Source organism: Stegodyphus dumicola, chromosome 3 (assembly GCF_044657685.1).
Source record: "Stegodyphus dumicola isolate Sdum_Otavi_A_Nest chromosome 3, ASM4465768v1".
In the NCBI taxonomy this organism is placed as follows: Eukaryota; Metazoa; Arthropoda; class Arachnida; order Araneae; family Eresidae; genus Stegodyphus; species Stegodyphus dumicola.
In genome coordinates this window covers 9,416,720-9,433,550 of record NC_140770.1, presented here as the reverse complement: position 1 = coordinate 9,433,550, position 16,831 = coordinate 9,416,720, and the positions used below count along the sequence as shown (strand labels likewise).

The 16,831-nt window shown below is 30.9% G+C and overlaps 1 protein-coding gene across 3 annotated transcripts in view; it reads left to right on the top strand.

The window, feature by feature from the left end:
- The window catches only part of Cdk8 (cyclin-dependent kinase 8), a 69,147-nt gene that overhangs the window by 32,321 nt on the left and 19,995 nt on the right, over window positions 1-16,831 (top strand). For all 3 annotated transcript variants that reach the window (XM_035369075.2, XM_035369076.2, XM_085812556.1), the window contains 3 exons: window positions 2,579-2,648; window positions 9,720-9,792; window positions 15,400-15,497. In XM_035369075.2, coding sequence (XP_035224966.1) covers window positions 2,579-2,648; window positions 9,720-9,792; window positions 15,400-15,497 — 241 coding nt within the window. The remainder of the gene's footprint in view (window positions 1-2,578; window positions 2,649-9,719; window positions 9,793-15,399; window positions 15,498-16,831) is intronic.

Genomic DNA, 16,831 nt, shown 5'->3' with positions numbered 1-16,831 from the left:
TTAAATGTTTCTTAATCTAATAATAAACTCTATTTTAAAAGAACTTCCTCCTACTGTTTTAGGATCATTGTACATAGATGACCGTAGAAAGTGAATTATCTGTTCTGAACCTGAGCATTACCTTGAGGATCATTAATTCCAGTTGTGCCCAAAGTGAAATTCTTAGGAGTGATGTTTGTCTGAAAACTTACTATCCTTCCATATCATGTACCTGAGGAAGAAGTGTTCCAGAACATTTAATCTTCTCAAAGTCCTGGCGAGTGCCTCTTAGGGGGCAGAATATCTATCATTGCTCTACATTTATAGCGCACTCATTTGCTTTAAATTTGATTATGGCTGAGTAGTTTTTGGATCGGCATAGTATTCTGTATTGTTGAAACTTGATCTCTTCCAATATGTTCGAGCTGTAATGTTACTCTGTCAGCACGTCGCATTTTGATAGACTTTGTAGGAAATATTTAGGTTGTTCCAATATCTCTCTTGACTTTTTAATTGGAAAAAATATCAGTTTTAATATATTTCAGCTTTTAAAGAAGACCGTTTTTCCATCCTAAATTTGAGGTTGCAATGGGTTTTGGTGTGCTTTCATGGTTTGAGATTTTACTTGGTTTTAAATTTGTGTGATCTTGTGAATTTTATGCATTCCTTCATCAAACAATTTTGGTATTATTTACCAACATTATGTTGCTTTTATAATTATGTTGTTTCACTTTTTTCTCATTACATAACACATTTTCATTAACATATTTTAGCTAATTTTATAATTTCAGGCTGCTGATTTTAAATGAGAGAATAGATTTACTGTGCGACTAGTGTGTTATGGCCTTGCAGGTTAGGTGCCAAAATATACACCAACCAGTAAAATGTAATAAAATACCATATGAGTTTTTTTTGTAATTATAAACACAATGTCTGTTTGTAATTTCTACTTTTTTTGTCATCTCCACTTTTATGTATGTTTATATGTTTCTCGCATTATTGGAAAACAGCTGCACATTGAATCACCAAATTTTGAACACACCTTGTTCTCCACCTCAACATGTGCAACTCAAAGCCTGAATTTTTAATTTCCTTTTTTCATTTATTTTGTATTTTCTGCAAATATTAAGAACTTTTTTATTAAAAACTCAGTAGTATAAAAGCTTTATGTTGCTGTTCCACAAAACATAAGAAAGATATGAGTACTTCTGATTTAATCAGAAAATTCAACAATGTAAAAGAAACGTGTTGCGACTTGTCAGAACATATTTGTATTTCAATTTTAATAAAAGAACTCTGCGGTCTAAGAGAAACGTGTTGCCACTGCCCAATATAAAATAGTTTTGCTTTCCACATTCCAGTTTATTACCAATTGGAGAAGAGTTAGATATTATTTATTTATTCTTTCAAATTTATTCTTTTATAAATTAACAGACTAAACAATTTAAAAGCAATAAACACAGATTCATTACAGTTATTATTAATTACTAGCTGGGTTTGTGAAATTGCATTACCTGGTTTCATTAAAGTAATTTTATGTATATATTTGTGTGAGAGATAAAAAAGAGAGAAAAAGATGTAGGAAATATTAATGGCAGCACATGCTATTCACAGAATAAAGTAGATGCAAGTAGAAGAGAAAGAATTTTGTTTGCATAGAAAGCTAATCCATGATGAATATGAAATTGGCAGCCAAAGTATATTAAATCTTCATTTTATTTTCAGTAAATGTGCTACAGCCACAAACAACTTAGCACATTATTTGTGCCTATTTTCCAGAACATTCACATTTTTGATTCTATGGCGATAAGCATCCAGGCATAATGGCAGCACATGCTATTCACAGAATAAAGTAGATGCAAGTAGAAGAGAAAGAATTTTGTTTGCATAGAAAGCTAATCCATGATGAATATGAAATTGGCAGCCAAAGTATATTAAATCTTCATTTTATTTTCAGTAAATGTGCTACAGCCACAAACAATTTAGCACATTATTTGTGCATATTTTCCAGAACATTCACATTTTTGATTCTATGGCGATAAGCATCCAGGCATAACAAAGCATCCAAGCAGCACGTAAGTTGAAGCTAAAAGTATACAATTATCAAATATGGAAGCTTACATAGAGAAGGTTTTGGTTTAGGTTAGAAAAGGTTTCGGTTCTCAAGAGTTCAAGTTTCGAATACCATCAGGGTTGCAAGGGCCATTTGACCTAGATTAATCTAGAAATGGTGCATTTCAGAAAAGTTATTATTATTTTTAGAATAAAGAGGAAATAACCAAATTAAAAAAGAGGAATTAAAAGTCTATTACTAAATTGTAAAGCTAATTTATGTATATTTTATCTTACACATATATATATATTTCTTTTTATAATAACTATTTTAAGCTTCTGACCACCTGAATGAAAAATACAGAAAAATGGAAGTAATTTTTTTCGGATGTACGCGTTAAATCCATTTAAAATGAATTCTGATCTGTTCGAAACTGGGAATAGTGTGTAATGATGAAATAACCAATCAATTCTTAGTAGTTTCTGCTATGTTTCTACCTCCCAAGGAATTCATTCATTTATTTTTAAAATTTTTCTTCTGTTCTAGAAAAGGATTGGGAGGACATAAAGAAAATGCCAGAACATACCACTTTGTTAAAGGATTTCAAACGTTCCAAGTAAGAAAATTTTACAAGTTTAAATTTTATAAAATAATCAGTAACAGTCAAACATGTAAAATGCTGTATTTACCTTCTGTTTATTGTCTAGATTTTTTACAGTACTTTACTATTTTGTATTCATAAACTTCAAATTATTAAAGCTGATAACAGGGCAAAAGTGCAAAAAGAGAATATATATATGATATAATAAAAGCACAAGGGAAAGAAAAGCCGGAACACTGTTGATTCATACGTAGATCTGTATTGAAAAGGAAGCATTCTGATTGTGTAGTATGCTAATATGTTGACTTCGTAATATCTAAAAAACTTGGCAGTTTTAATTCCATTTTTATTTTTTAGTTGATTTTTGTGGTCACAATTCACTTAATATTATTCAAGAACATTTACATTTTTGATATTATAGCGATAGCAAGAAAGACAGCAAAATTTCATCCTAGCAGAGAGCGAAGCTGAAGTGTGTAGTAGAGAAAAGTTTTGGTTCCCAGGTAATTACGTCATCAGAGCTGCGCAGGCCATAAAATGATCTAGAAATGATGCATTTCAGAGAAGTTATTATGATTTTTAGAACAGAGAGGTAGAATTAAAGTTTTACCATTAGTTTAAATTATAATTTTGATTTATATATTTTTTATCTTATATAATCAAGAGATAATAATTAAATCAAAAAAGAGGGTTAACAGTTTGTAACAATCTCTTTAACAAATCAAATGCTTGTGCTACAAAGAAATTCAAACAGCATAATTTACCATACAAGAGCTCTTTTGCATTAGTTGTACTTATATTTTTGAATTCATGCCTCATTCATTAAAGAACACTGTGGGGAGATAAATTTGAACCCTGTGCTGAAATTGCCAAAACAATTGACTGGTCCGGCCCACCAGCGGCCGAGCGGTAAAGTCGCTGAACACTGGTAGTTCGGTTCGAATCCCGCGAACGGGCTGGCTGCATGGGCGTTTTCGTGGTTTTCCCCATGTGTAACGTGTATACGAGCCAGTTTCCCTTAGAAAGTCCTCCACGAAGGCATCCCTGTCCTTAGGCAGATAGCCCTCGAGGCTTTGCCATAATCACACACACACAATTGACTGGTCCTCTGTTTAGTATACGCAGCTGTAAAGTTGAGTGCATTTCCCTCCTTAATCCCGATACAGAATAATAATGCTGAACTGGAAAATTGGTTAGCCTCATCAGTGGAGCTTGCTCCCTTTTTTTAAAGCATGTAAAGTACAGGGTTATCCAAATTAAACTTCCCCAACTCAGAGGCCTGTGCAGTGTTGCATGGGTCATAATGTGATGAAATTTTAAAAACAGACACTTCAGATCATGCGCTCGAGATTTATTAAAGAAAACAAATTAGTACAAGAAGTTGTCGATAGGTGGCGTTACAGATCAAGAAGACATTCTACAGATGTTCTATATGTGTGCCATGGTTCTCCACAACTCTTTCCATTCGCAAAGCAGTGTGTTCCACAGCGGAACGCAGTAAGTCCACATTAATTCCACGAACATGTTGAATAATTGAGTCTTTCAGATGTGCCAAGGTTGCTGGGTGTTCTCGGTAGACCCGATCCTTTAAGAATCCCCATAACCAAAAGTCGCATTTCATGAGATCTGGCGAGCGGGGAGGCCAAGCTATAGGGAAACAGCGGCTGATCACACGTGCATCGGTAAAAGCTACATGTAACACATGTACTATAATAATAGAATAAGAAGGAAAACATGTAAAAGATACGGATATGGAAAAAGAATCATCTTTTGCTCTTACTGCTGCCTTTGCTTTACAGTGTTGTATATTTAATTGAATAGTACGGAATTTAGTTTCATATGGTATATTTTTCATCTATATATTTCTAATTCTCTTTTTAGACTGGACTTGCTTCTTAGATTTTTAGATTCAACTTATATATTTATAATTGATACAACAAGATTCCATAGCTTGACAGTCTATTCTGATATCTCTCTAGTCTTTACATCTAGAACAACTTTGCTTGGTTCCACAAAATTTTTTAATTTGTCCATAATTAAAACATTTGTGGCACTGAGGTCACTTTAATGAATTATCGTACCGTATTCCTTGACCATTTGAAATTTACAAATTGATACTTAACAGAAGCTAGAAAGGAACTGGGTAACAGTCAGTAGGATATGGTAATAATTGCCAGCACCCTTATGTAATTTTCCTTACACGCTTAATACTGACTTTTATTTTTGTTGGATTAATATTTTGAACTAAGTGATTTTTCACTTGTTCTGAAGTTTCTTTTTGATCCTTTGGGTATACTCAAATATTGAGTATGAATTCTCAATGTATTCACCTCTTCTGCTGCACCAAAGGGATCTAGAATTGTATTTAACTCTCTTTTTTACCACTGGTTTTGCTGCTTTTCGTTTTAAGTCGGTTTTTTTACTCATCTGAGGTAGGTACATTTGCAAATTTCTCTTCTATGCTTTTCAGTCTTTAGAAATATGTTCTTTTGCTAATAAGCATTTAAATTATCTATTTCTTTGCAACTGAAAAGTATCTTATTATAGTGGTCTCCGAGATTGAATTGCTAATAATCTGAAATACCTTGCCACATGTTTTTATTAGAGTCATCTTTCATAATATTCCATGCTTTTTTGTGAATATGCAGTTAACAGTCTTTAATTTACCAAGTAAAGAGATCAATGCCATATCATTTTTTCAAGAAAGAGGTCTTTTACCTGACCAACAAGTATAGAAAAGTGTCCATCGATGGAAACTTTTGTTAATGATGAAATCATTTGGAGGTGCAATGTTAAAAATCATTAAAAAAGAAGGGCTTCCATGTTGGAAATTGGTTTAATGGTTTCAGAATATTGTTATTCACTGCTCTTAGATTCATGTCTTCTTGGCCAGAGGAGCCGATGTCCATTCAATGGCATGACAAAAAGCTTTGTGTGTGAAAATGCTGCAATCGATTGGAACAAATACCTATGGGGAATATGTTTAAATTTTATGAAATAATTTAAATCTGATGCAAAGATTCAATGTGTGAATAGGCAGTCCCAGTAAAATAGTTGAAATTGTTGACAGTTTGTTCATCCAGCATAAGCACATCAACAGCAAAGTGCTCCCACAACAGCTCATTTTTTGCAGGAGTATGTTCAGAAGATGAGAGTGCTAAGATAGATCAAGGATCTGTTCGGACTGCAAGAAAAAATATAAAATGGAACAAATTGAAGAAGCTTATTATAGTTACTTTGATGATTATTTAAAATATTCTTAGCAAACAACATTTACTATATATTTTATCCTTTTATTTTTACATTCACATTTCGCGAGTTTGCCGAAACCATAGCTGCATAAGGTCGGGGGCCACAATAATAAGGAAGCATCCCCCTACTTTTTTTTGTTTGTTCTTCTGTGGTGGCATCCAACAGCAAATTCTTATTTATTTAATTTATAACTAATTCAGAAATAAATTATAAAATGGTTAACTATCAGAAATGCGCAATTTAATGTGCTGAATGCTAAAATATGTTAAAGCATGGGCAGATATATGAAAGCTATTTGATTAACAATGAAATAATGGTGGCTAAAAGATTGATAATATTAAATTTAAAAATAAATGCTGCTGTAAGAATTTCATAAAATTTATATTAAAAAAAGAACTTTAATGCTATTTTTCTATTATAATGTCTTATTGATCACTTTGATTGCCTTTATACAATAAGGTATTCAATAGTTTTACCTGAATTACTTCTTGTTTTATATTGTCAAGTCTGCTAAATCCAGAAATGTTTAAACTTTTAATTTCAATACATGCAAATATTTCCATCATATGTCCTGATGATATCAAAATGCAGTACTCTATGTGTACTGAATCTTAAAAATGGACTTTTTATATAAAATGCAAAAAGAAGCTTCTGATCATAAATAAATATGTCAGTCAACATCATTTGCACTGAAAAATTATATTACATTAGTAGTATAATATTTGACTGCCATGTAACAGATACAGGATCAAATCCCAAGATCATTATCTTCAAAGGGATACCAACCTCATTCGCTGCTACACTTCTCGTTGATGCTAGTAGATGGCAATACAAACAAGCAAGCCACCTCGGGATTTCTCTTAGTCTCACAAAAGTACACACACAAACACAAAAACACACACCAAAAAATAAATAAAAAAATTAATAAAGCAATACAATTAATCTAATAAATATATAATTCAAATAATTGTTAAAAATGGCAAACTTACAAAACAAATATTTAAAATAATCCAGAACTGAAACAAATTATTGTTTAATTATTTTCATATATTTGCTACTTTATTATTTTGCTTTGTTTATATAGTATACTTAAGTTTTTAAAATACAATCAATTAAAATTAATTTTTATTGGTATTAATAACTTAATAGAAGAAATGTTATATTTCTTTTAATGTTTCAAGACTATTAGAATTTGGACAATTCTTATCTTATTAACTAATAATTAAATAAATGTTGGTACTCGCATTAACTTGGGAACGTGCACGCTCTTTTAAGTTACACGAGTGTGTGTCCTGGATCCAAAAGACCTGGCTCGTGTTTTTGAAGAAAGAACTGTTGCTGTTCAGGTAATAGTGTTACATTTATGCCAAAATTTTACGATCAAACTTATATGCAAACAAATATGCAAATTATAAAAATTAAAATTTTACTTTATTTCTATATTTTTTATGAAATAATTTTTTAAAGGAATAGAAAAACATATTATATTAATATAAAATTTATTAGGAATTCATTATATTATTATTCAGGTTATTCAGAAATTATTATTCTTTATTAGGAATATATTGCCTGTAAGAATATCTTCCTCAGAAAGCTTCAAGTTCTTCATCAATTGTTATGAACTCACCGGCAGTGTAATATTTCCTATTATCAGACAAATTTCTGGCAATTATTCACAAAATCTTCAAAAGACCGTCCTATAAATGCAAGTTTATCTGATTCTTTCTTTGTGACGCCAGTTCCTATGTCATCAAAATGTAAGCATCTTGATTTAAAAGCAAGAAACGTTTATAGGATATAGTTTTGTGGAAAATCTCTAAGTCAGTTCTGTCTGTTGCCCACAGAACCCACTCATTTACATGAGATAACTTATTTCACAAGAATATAAAAGCACGAATTTCAATTAGAGTGGCGTGACAAGCATCTCTCTCTTTGAAAGCTATCAGAAATAGACACAATATAAATATTTGTATATCTTACGACTTTCAGCAACATTTGTTCACTTAGTAAAAGTTTCTCCCGATTCATTTGGAGTCAGCACATATTTTGCCTTACAGATGTTTCCAGGCAATTTAATAATAATATTATGAGCAGGAGTTCTAACATCAACTTGGGGCTTTTCTTTTGATCTTTGGGTCTTTTCCAATAAAGTAATAAATGTCATTCTTGTTTTTGTTTTTAGAATGCATCTCGATTTCTTAATCAGTAGCATGAGCACTAAAAAATTCATTAAAACTTTCATCATCAGTTTCAATGGAATCTTCAACAGTTGATATATCACCTAATAATTTTTGTAAATGTAACATTTCTTTCTTATAGAATAAATTATGCAACATGTTTGCAGCTTTCTGTGCTACCTCAAATCAACTCTTGTTACAGCACTGCAAAAAAGTGTACTGCGTCTGAAAGACCCAATTCGATCAAAGCAAAACTTTGAATCAGATTTCTGGCGAAAAATTTCAGAAACATAAAGAGGATAGCCTTGGAGTAGACTACACTGAACCACAACCACTTGGGAATAATAGGGACATTTTCAGAAAGTTTTCTTTAATCGGGTGGGTCCATTGGACTCAACGTGCATGAACGCTTGCAGGTTAATGACATGGATGAGCTTGCTGTCTTTTGCACAGCTGTTCTATGTTTGGATGTATGCCAGCAAGGGGTTAACCCCATCTAGCTAGAATTTTTTTTTCTTCAAATTTCCGATTAAAAAAAAAAAGCCTTTTATTATTATTATTGCTAAAAATGAAGGTGTGTTCTACCCTGAATTCAGACATAAAAAACATTTGTCAGTAAGCAGTTTTTTATTTGACATACTGGTGATCAAGCACGTGATATCCCATTCACTGATCTCCAGTTTTCATTGCAGTGCACCCAAATTTTAAATTTAAAAAATATGTTTATCAAATATATTGCTTTAAAGTATTTAAGATATTAAGTATGTATATAAAAAGAACTATTAAAAATACATTTTGGAAAATATTTGTCAAGGTGTTTTAGAAAACGGTTTTGCAGTGCTATAGAGAGAACAGCTTTAAGGTACTTCTTGAACATCGGAGCATAAAAACAACATTGAAATCATTTATCGTAGATTATTTTATTGCTTACTTTTGCAAAAAAATCCTGACTATTTTATTCACTGCCCTCGGATTCACGTTCGGAATTCATCTCAAAAGCCATTTTGATTTGTAACAATAACTAAAGAAGACAGAATTACAGAAAATACAAAATGATTGTTTTTCATTCATGGTGAGAAAGCTCACTGAAAAAATGTGAAGAAAGTAATAGTAGTTATGCCATCTCTTAACAATATTCAGAAATGCAAAATATAATTATGTAAATAGTGACAAATTCACCTTCAGTGGTGCAATTTTTCTCTTCATCGCATGGATTGCCGATTGTATGGGCATAAAAAAGCCAAGCGTGGCATGCGATGCCGACCAAGAAGGGGTTAAATCTGAAATCGATACATACGTCAAGTTATCTGCAAGTTAATTTTTTTTTTAATTTGGGCTTATGTATTATCATTATGTTTAAATTAATTTCATTAGACTAATTTTATGCTTTTGATGATAAGCATATCCTCCTGACCAGTTGTTTCAGTTTATGCAATAGTTGGCAAATATGTAGAGAACAAATATGTTAGTATTCTCATTAAAATTTAGTATGTGCTTTTTTCTGAATTTTTCTCTAAATTTTTCACCGTATTGGCAGGTATACTAAAATAATACAGTGGTTTATAAAAAGTGTAAATAAACAAATATGTGAGATGTAGTTTTGCTTCTTTAGAATAAATCTTGCTTTGTTTCTAATTTCAAATATTTTTCCCACCAGCTATTCTAATTGTTCCCTAATCAAGTACATGGAAAAACACAAAGTGAAGCCCGACAGTAAAGCCTTTTTGTTAGTAAGTCTTGTTTTATATTAAATTCTATATTTTAAATTTAAAATGTCTTTATGTAATAAAAATTACATTAAAATTCTTTATTAAAATATGTGTTTATGTAATTAAAGTATAAAAGTTGCTAGCAGCTTTTTATTCTGTTACATATATAACTGTAGCTTTTTATTCTATTACAAACTGTTGACAACTTGTGACTCAAATATGTTTTGTTTTCTTTGTCGAGAGATTTTTTTTTTTTTCTCTTCAGGTGAAGATGTCAGTTTTGAAGGTTTTTTTTTTTTTTGGACTTTTTTATTATTATTATTACTAAGCTTATTTTTAGTAGTAAGAAGTTGTTATTACCAAAAATAAGCTTATTTTTGTTTTGGGTTTTGAATAAAACTTTGCCCATTTCAGTGTGATTAAGTCACTCTGTTTTAAGTCAAAATACTTTTTCCAAAATTTATTGAACCTAATAAAAAGGGACCTGTGTTAGATACTCTCAAAATATTGGAAAATTTTGCAGAAATGGGAGCAAATACTTAAAGTTGATGTTAATAAAGTAGTACTAGCCATTGTGAAAGACTGGTATCATAAGTAAAACTATTAGAGAAGAAAAGTAATACAGTCAAAAGTCGTTAATCCGGACTCGTCGGGACTTCGGCGATTCCGGATTATCGATTTTTCCGGATTATAGATCATCAGTTTAAATCGCGTAAGATGGCATGCAGAAATTCTAAAATTAAAAACATGAAACCGTAATTTATGAAATAAAGAACAATTATGATCTAAAGGGTATCAAAATTTACAAAAAAAAAAGAGCTTAATATTTATTTGTTTACTTTATTAAACATTTCTTTCAATGTAAGTTGTTTCGTTTTATATGATAATACTTTCTCTTTAATTCTATAAACAGACATAATTTCTTGTTCACTTACAAAGTTCCGTTGTTCAAGTCCCGTTAATTGCTGTGCCGAGAATACCGACTAACTTGTCAATCGAAATTTTTTCGTTTTCACTAGCCTCTCTGTCACATTCTGCATGTCTTTATCCATTTTTTGCAGCAATTCCACTTTTTGTTTGATGGACATCGAAACATACTTTCGTTTTGTACGATCCTTTGGGAGCTCCAGAATCAAAAATTCTATTTGACATAATCGAAAGTTCAAGTTTACTTTTTTAGTATTGCTCTTACAGTCTGCAAAAAATAATAAGCCGGATCCAATTCAAAAATTAAGGAACAACGCAATCATCAACATTAACTGAAATAGATAATTAGATAATTTTAGCTTACACCGTCCGTTATACATAAAACGCGCACGTGAAAACGTATTCTGCGCTTGCGCACACGCAAATGCGCAGTCGTAAGAGGTCTTACGCGCACGCGTAAACGCCTATGCGCATGTGTCAACGCGGAGCATGTGCAGAAAGTTTTTAGCTTGAGGTCCGGATTATAGATCATTCTGAATTATGGGTGTCCGAATTAATGACTTTTGACTGTATGAATTATTTAAAGCCCTTAAGTATTAAATGGTATTTTAATTTCATGATTTTAGAACGTTTTGAAACATGGCTGTAGCACTATTATTTCTTGATTTCCAAGGAAACTGTTTTTTTTTTCCCCTTTCATATTTGGGAGCAACATCTTAAAAAGATTATACGACTAGATAATGTAGGATCATTTGGTATAGACCTACGGTTCCAATTTTAAGAAATGAATCAAATGACATTAGGATTTGCGACCTATAATATTTGATCACATGGCACTTTTATGTGCAGTTATTGAGTTATTTATTTTATTATAGGAATTATCACATTCTCTGTAGATGGTTAGTATATCCAGCTAGCATTCAGAAGATTCTTAGTTTGAATCTTGATGATGGCACAATTGATTTTTTACATTTTCCCCACTCAGGAAAAATATATAATGGTCTCTACAGTGATGCCTGAACTAAAATATGTTGAGTGCTAATTTATCACTGCCTAGATTTGATTGAGTGAATCTCATGCCTCTCTCCGGTCACTTTTTAAGCGGTTAGCGCATACAGGTGTCAGTTGAAAGATATGTAAACTGAGTCCTAGTTAGGGCACTGTTGATTTTTAATGTTTCCTGCATTGAAATGTCTAATAGTCTCTGATATAACTCATCCAGTGAAAAATCGGTAAACCATCAGTTTTAAAAGACCTTATGAAGAATTATTTACAACAGATAAAAATTTGCATATTTACCAATGGGTACTCTAAAGCACGTGGTTGGCTGACACAGGATATCCTTTAGAAATTTGCATTTGAAAAATTTATGCTTGAATGTTATACATATGTGATATGTATTAGTGTTCAATTATATAATTCAGTATTAATTTCATAGTTATTTCATGAAATAATTGATCAAGTACAAAATAAACTACTATGTACACACTTTAGCTAATTAATTTCATAGAATAATTATTTAATAGACAGTCAAAGTGTAAAATAAACAATTTAGTGTTATACATATGTGATATGTATAAGTGTTCAATTATATAATTCAGTTATTTCATAGACTACTTAGTTGTTTCATGAAATAATTGATCAAGTACATAATAAACTTTTATGTCTACACTTTAGCTAATTATTTCATCGAATAATTAGTTAATAGACAGTTAAAGTGTAAAATAAACAGTTTAACTGAATTATGCTGCATAAAATATGTTATTTATAAAATCATATGTTGTAAAAGTGATCAGTAATATGGCAACTAGAGTTACATTGAACATTATTTCTAAAATAAATATATTTTTTGTTGACACACTGTGTTTTACATGAATACTTTTTCAAATCTCTGGCTGTACCTAAACTTTGAGCTGTAGTAACTGACCTAAGTAATTTCTCTGTATCTGGCACTTCTTTGATCTTAATGGGATGCTGTAAGCCCCCACAATGGCTTCAGAATGAGATTTGTCTGATATTGGCTTCATCTTCTTTGCTTGAAATTCCAAACACTATTTAGAGTTATCTCTATCCCTACATTTCTACATCAGTTTATATAATACAATTTGTAAATCTTCTGTACAGTTTTGTTTTCTGAAACAGTCTTTAAAACATATGTCAACAGTCTTAGTACTTCACTGCATTCTGTGAACAAACTATACGTCCCAGAGACATTATATTAGTCTCAAAATGCAATTTTGTGTAGTTTCACTTTTAATTTGAGCCTGGTGCCATTTAAAATTAAGATATTTATCTCCTAAATTTAATGTGTGTGTTATTGCTAGTCAAACTAAGTTAATGAAAAGCAATAGATACAGATCTTGAGAATATTATTATGCTTACTTTCTAATGATTGATTTAAATAAAAATGCATATAATTCATGATATAATCTAATTAAAAACTCTCAATATTTTTATAGTATTACATTACATGTTTTTCACATTTTAAAATATGCAGAAGATATAGAGCATTCGCATGTTAGTTTAAGTGCATATTGATCTAATATCCTATCAAATTTTGCTATTCCACCTGGGTTGTCTGTATTGATAATCTCTTGCGATAAATCTTATTAAACTTTAAAAAAGCCCTTTTGGGTGATCATTGAAATCTGAAACCTTTTTAGATATTTTTAACCTTTTTTTTTTTTTTTTTTTTTTTTTTTTTTTCTTGTCACCTCAGTATTATATTTGGAGATGAAGAATAATAAATTTTGGTATTCTGAGAGTGCTGAAAAGAAATATTCAGCTCTATGTATTACATTTAGCAAATTACCATTAATTACAAAAATATTGCATGCAAATAAAAGTAATAAATACATTTCATTTTCTTGGACAAAACATAATAGTAGATTATTTTTATATAACACTTCATAGTGGATTGAAAATGGTGTGCTGTTTATTACTAGTGGTTCACACGTTAAATCTTTTTAGATTTGGTTCTTTAATTAAATTGATCTTATATATCACAATATAGTAGCTAATACTAACAATATATTGAATTGTGCCAGTTATCTTACATTTTAATGGGGTTAGACCCTAATTCTATGAAATAACTAGTCAAAGTATAGAATTAAAATTTATTGCACACTTGACTGGTTATTTTATGAAATACAGTCAAAAGTCGTTAATCTGGACTCGTCGGGACTTCGGCGATTCCGGATTATCGATTTTTCCGGATTATAGATCATCAGTTTAAATCTGGTAAAATGGCATGCAGAAATTATAAAATTAAAAATATGAAACCGTAATTTACGAAATAAAGAACAATTATGATTTAAAGGGTATCAAAATTTACAAAAAAAAAAAAGCTTAATATTTATTTGTTTACTTTATTAAACATTTCTTTCAATGTAAGTTGTTTAAGTTGCTTCATTTTTTATGTTATAATACATTCTCTTTAATTCTATAAACAGACATAATTTCTTGTTCAGTTACAAAGTTCCGCTGTTCAAGTGATATAATTGCTGTGTCGAGAATACCGACTAATTTGTCAATCGAAATTTTTTCGTTTTCAATAACCTCTGTCACTTTCTTCGCTATCGGAAGCGAATTATAATGACGAGGCATTTGATTTAAATCATATCAAAGACGAGATGAAATACTACATTGAGTAAGCAATTATAAGCCAAATAAAATAAAAACAACTGCCCTTAAGATAAGGATAGTGTTGACAGATCAACTTCCAATTCAATGCTCCCCGCCCCAGCGTTAAAGATAAACAAAGTTTAGATAAACACACGTTAAAGTTTAGATAAACTTTATCCATTTTTTGCAGCAATTCCACTTTTTGTTTAATGGACTCCGAAAGATACTTTCGCTTTGTATATCCTTTACATATTAGTAAATATATATCGGAAATTCTATTTGACATAATCGAAAGTTCAAGCTTACTTTTATAAAATTGCTCTAACAGTCTGCAAAAAATAATAATCCGGATCCAATTCGAAGATTAAGGAACAACGCAATCTGCAACATTAACTGAAATAGATAATTAGATAATTTTAGCTTAGCTTATCCCGTCCGTTATACATTAAACGCGCATTCGTAAACGTATTTTGCGCACGCGCACACGCAAATTAGCAGCGGTAAAGGTCTTACGCGTCAGCGCGACGCATGCGCAGAAAGATTGTAGCTTTGAGGTCCGGATTATAGATCATTCCGGATTATGGGTGTCCGAATTAACGACTTTTGACTGTACTAGAATTCAAAATTTAATGGTAACATATATATACAAAATATCTAAATTTTTTATTAATAATATTTCATGTTTTTAATTTATGAGAATTATTTTTTTATATATTGTTTAATCAATTCGAGAATGGAAAATAAATTTTGCATTGGTTTTTTCCTCCCTGCAGTGTCTTTCTGAAATATTTATATATTTTTATTTGAAAATATTCTTTGACTGTAATTACTATAGCCTGAAAAATTTGCTTTTGTTCATTTCTTAAAATGGATTTATGACTAAAAACTGAAACAACAATTATTTAACAACACTTTTTCCCATTGCACTTTGGTTGCCAGTGAAGCTGATAAGTACTTTTGGAACCTTTGACAGAAGTCTTGTATTGTAGACGATTAAAGAGATCTTGAGCACATAAAATTAGTAAGCTGTATCATCAGTTGTAAATGAAATTAATATAATTTGTTTTCATGTTTTAGCTTCAAAAGCTTTTGTTGATGGATCCTACAAAAAGAATCACATCAGAGCAGGCGATGCAAGATAGTTATTTTCAGGAAGAACCTTTACCGACCCAAGAGTAAGTTTTCGTATTAATATTTCCTTTATGGAAAGAATTGCTGAATATATTTTCTCAGAATAAAATTTGCTTTACAAAACGTTTCATTTTGCTCAATTTGTTTTTTGTATGGGATTCCCATTTGCCTGCAAATCAAGAAATGGAATTAGAGAAAATATCTTTTCCCCAAAAAGTTGAGGAAGTTTTAAAAAAAAAAGTACAGATCAAGCCTTTCAAATAATAAAAAGTTTGTTTAAACTATATACAATGAGCAAACACAACCCTAAAAATAAAGCAAGCAAAGAGTTAGATCGGTTTTTAATTTCTTACAGAAAGTATTTTACACTTCTTTTATCTGATATAAAATTATTCACCCATAGCTCTATTCTCCATTTGTTAGTGACCTGTTTTTCACTTTTCTGTTTAAAAATCCAGCTGTTTTAAGAGTTCTGTCTTTGGAAAGTTAATTTCCCTTCAGGAATAAATGCAGTCAAATCCAATATCCAGAACACCAGCCCCCCCCCCAAAAAAAAGTAATAACAAACACAGTCAAAAGTCTTAAATCCGGGCTCGTCGGGACTTCGGCGATTCTGGATTATCATTTTTTTTTCCGGATTATAGATCATCAATTTAAATCTGGTAAGATGGCATGCAGAAATTATGAAATTAAAAATAAGAAACTGTAATTTATGAAATAAAGAACAATTATGATCTAAAGGGTATCAAAACTTGCAAAAAAAAGCTTAATATTTATTTGTTTACTTTATTAAACATTTCTTTCAACGCGCACATACGTAAAGCATACATTACGCATAGTTAAAATTAGAAAATTGCAACCAGAAAACTATTTGATGTGTATTCGGGATATTTATAATGACGAGGAATTTGATTTAAATCATATCAAAGATGGAGTACATCAAGATGAAATACTACATTTAGTAAGGAATTATAAGCCGAATAAAATAAAAACATCTGCCCTGAAGATAACGCAAACGCCTATGCCCATGTGTGAGCGCATTTTGTGTTGACACATGTGCAGAAAGTTTGTATTTAGCTTTGAGGTCCGGATTATAGATCATTCCGGATTAATGACTTTTGACAACAATGTAACAAATGTAAAGTAATAACAAAATCCGCCATTGCAAAGTCTAGGAACAGATAATATAATAACAAAAGGAAGGAGGTATGCAATAAATGTGATTTTCTCGGGGCCATCTGAGATTTCTGCATGTCACTTTTAAATGCCTGCTGGTTAGGAAGTCGCACCATCGTTAATAACAGTGCATTCATTGATATTGTATTGATGTAGCCCAAGCTCACACTTTTGATCCTTGAATAGTTGTGGGGGTGAGCAG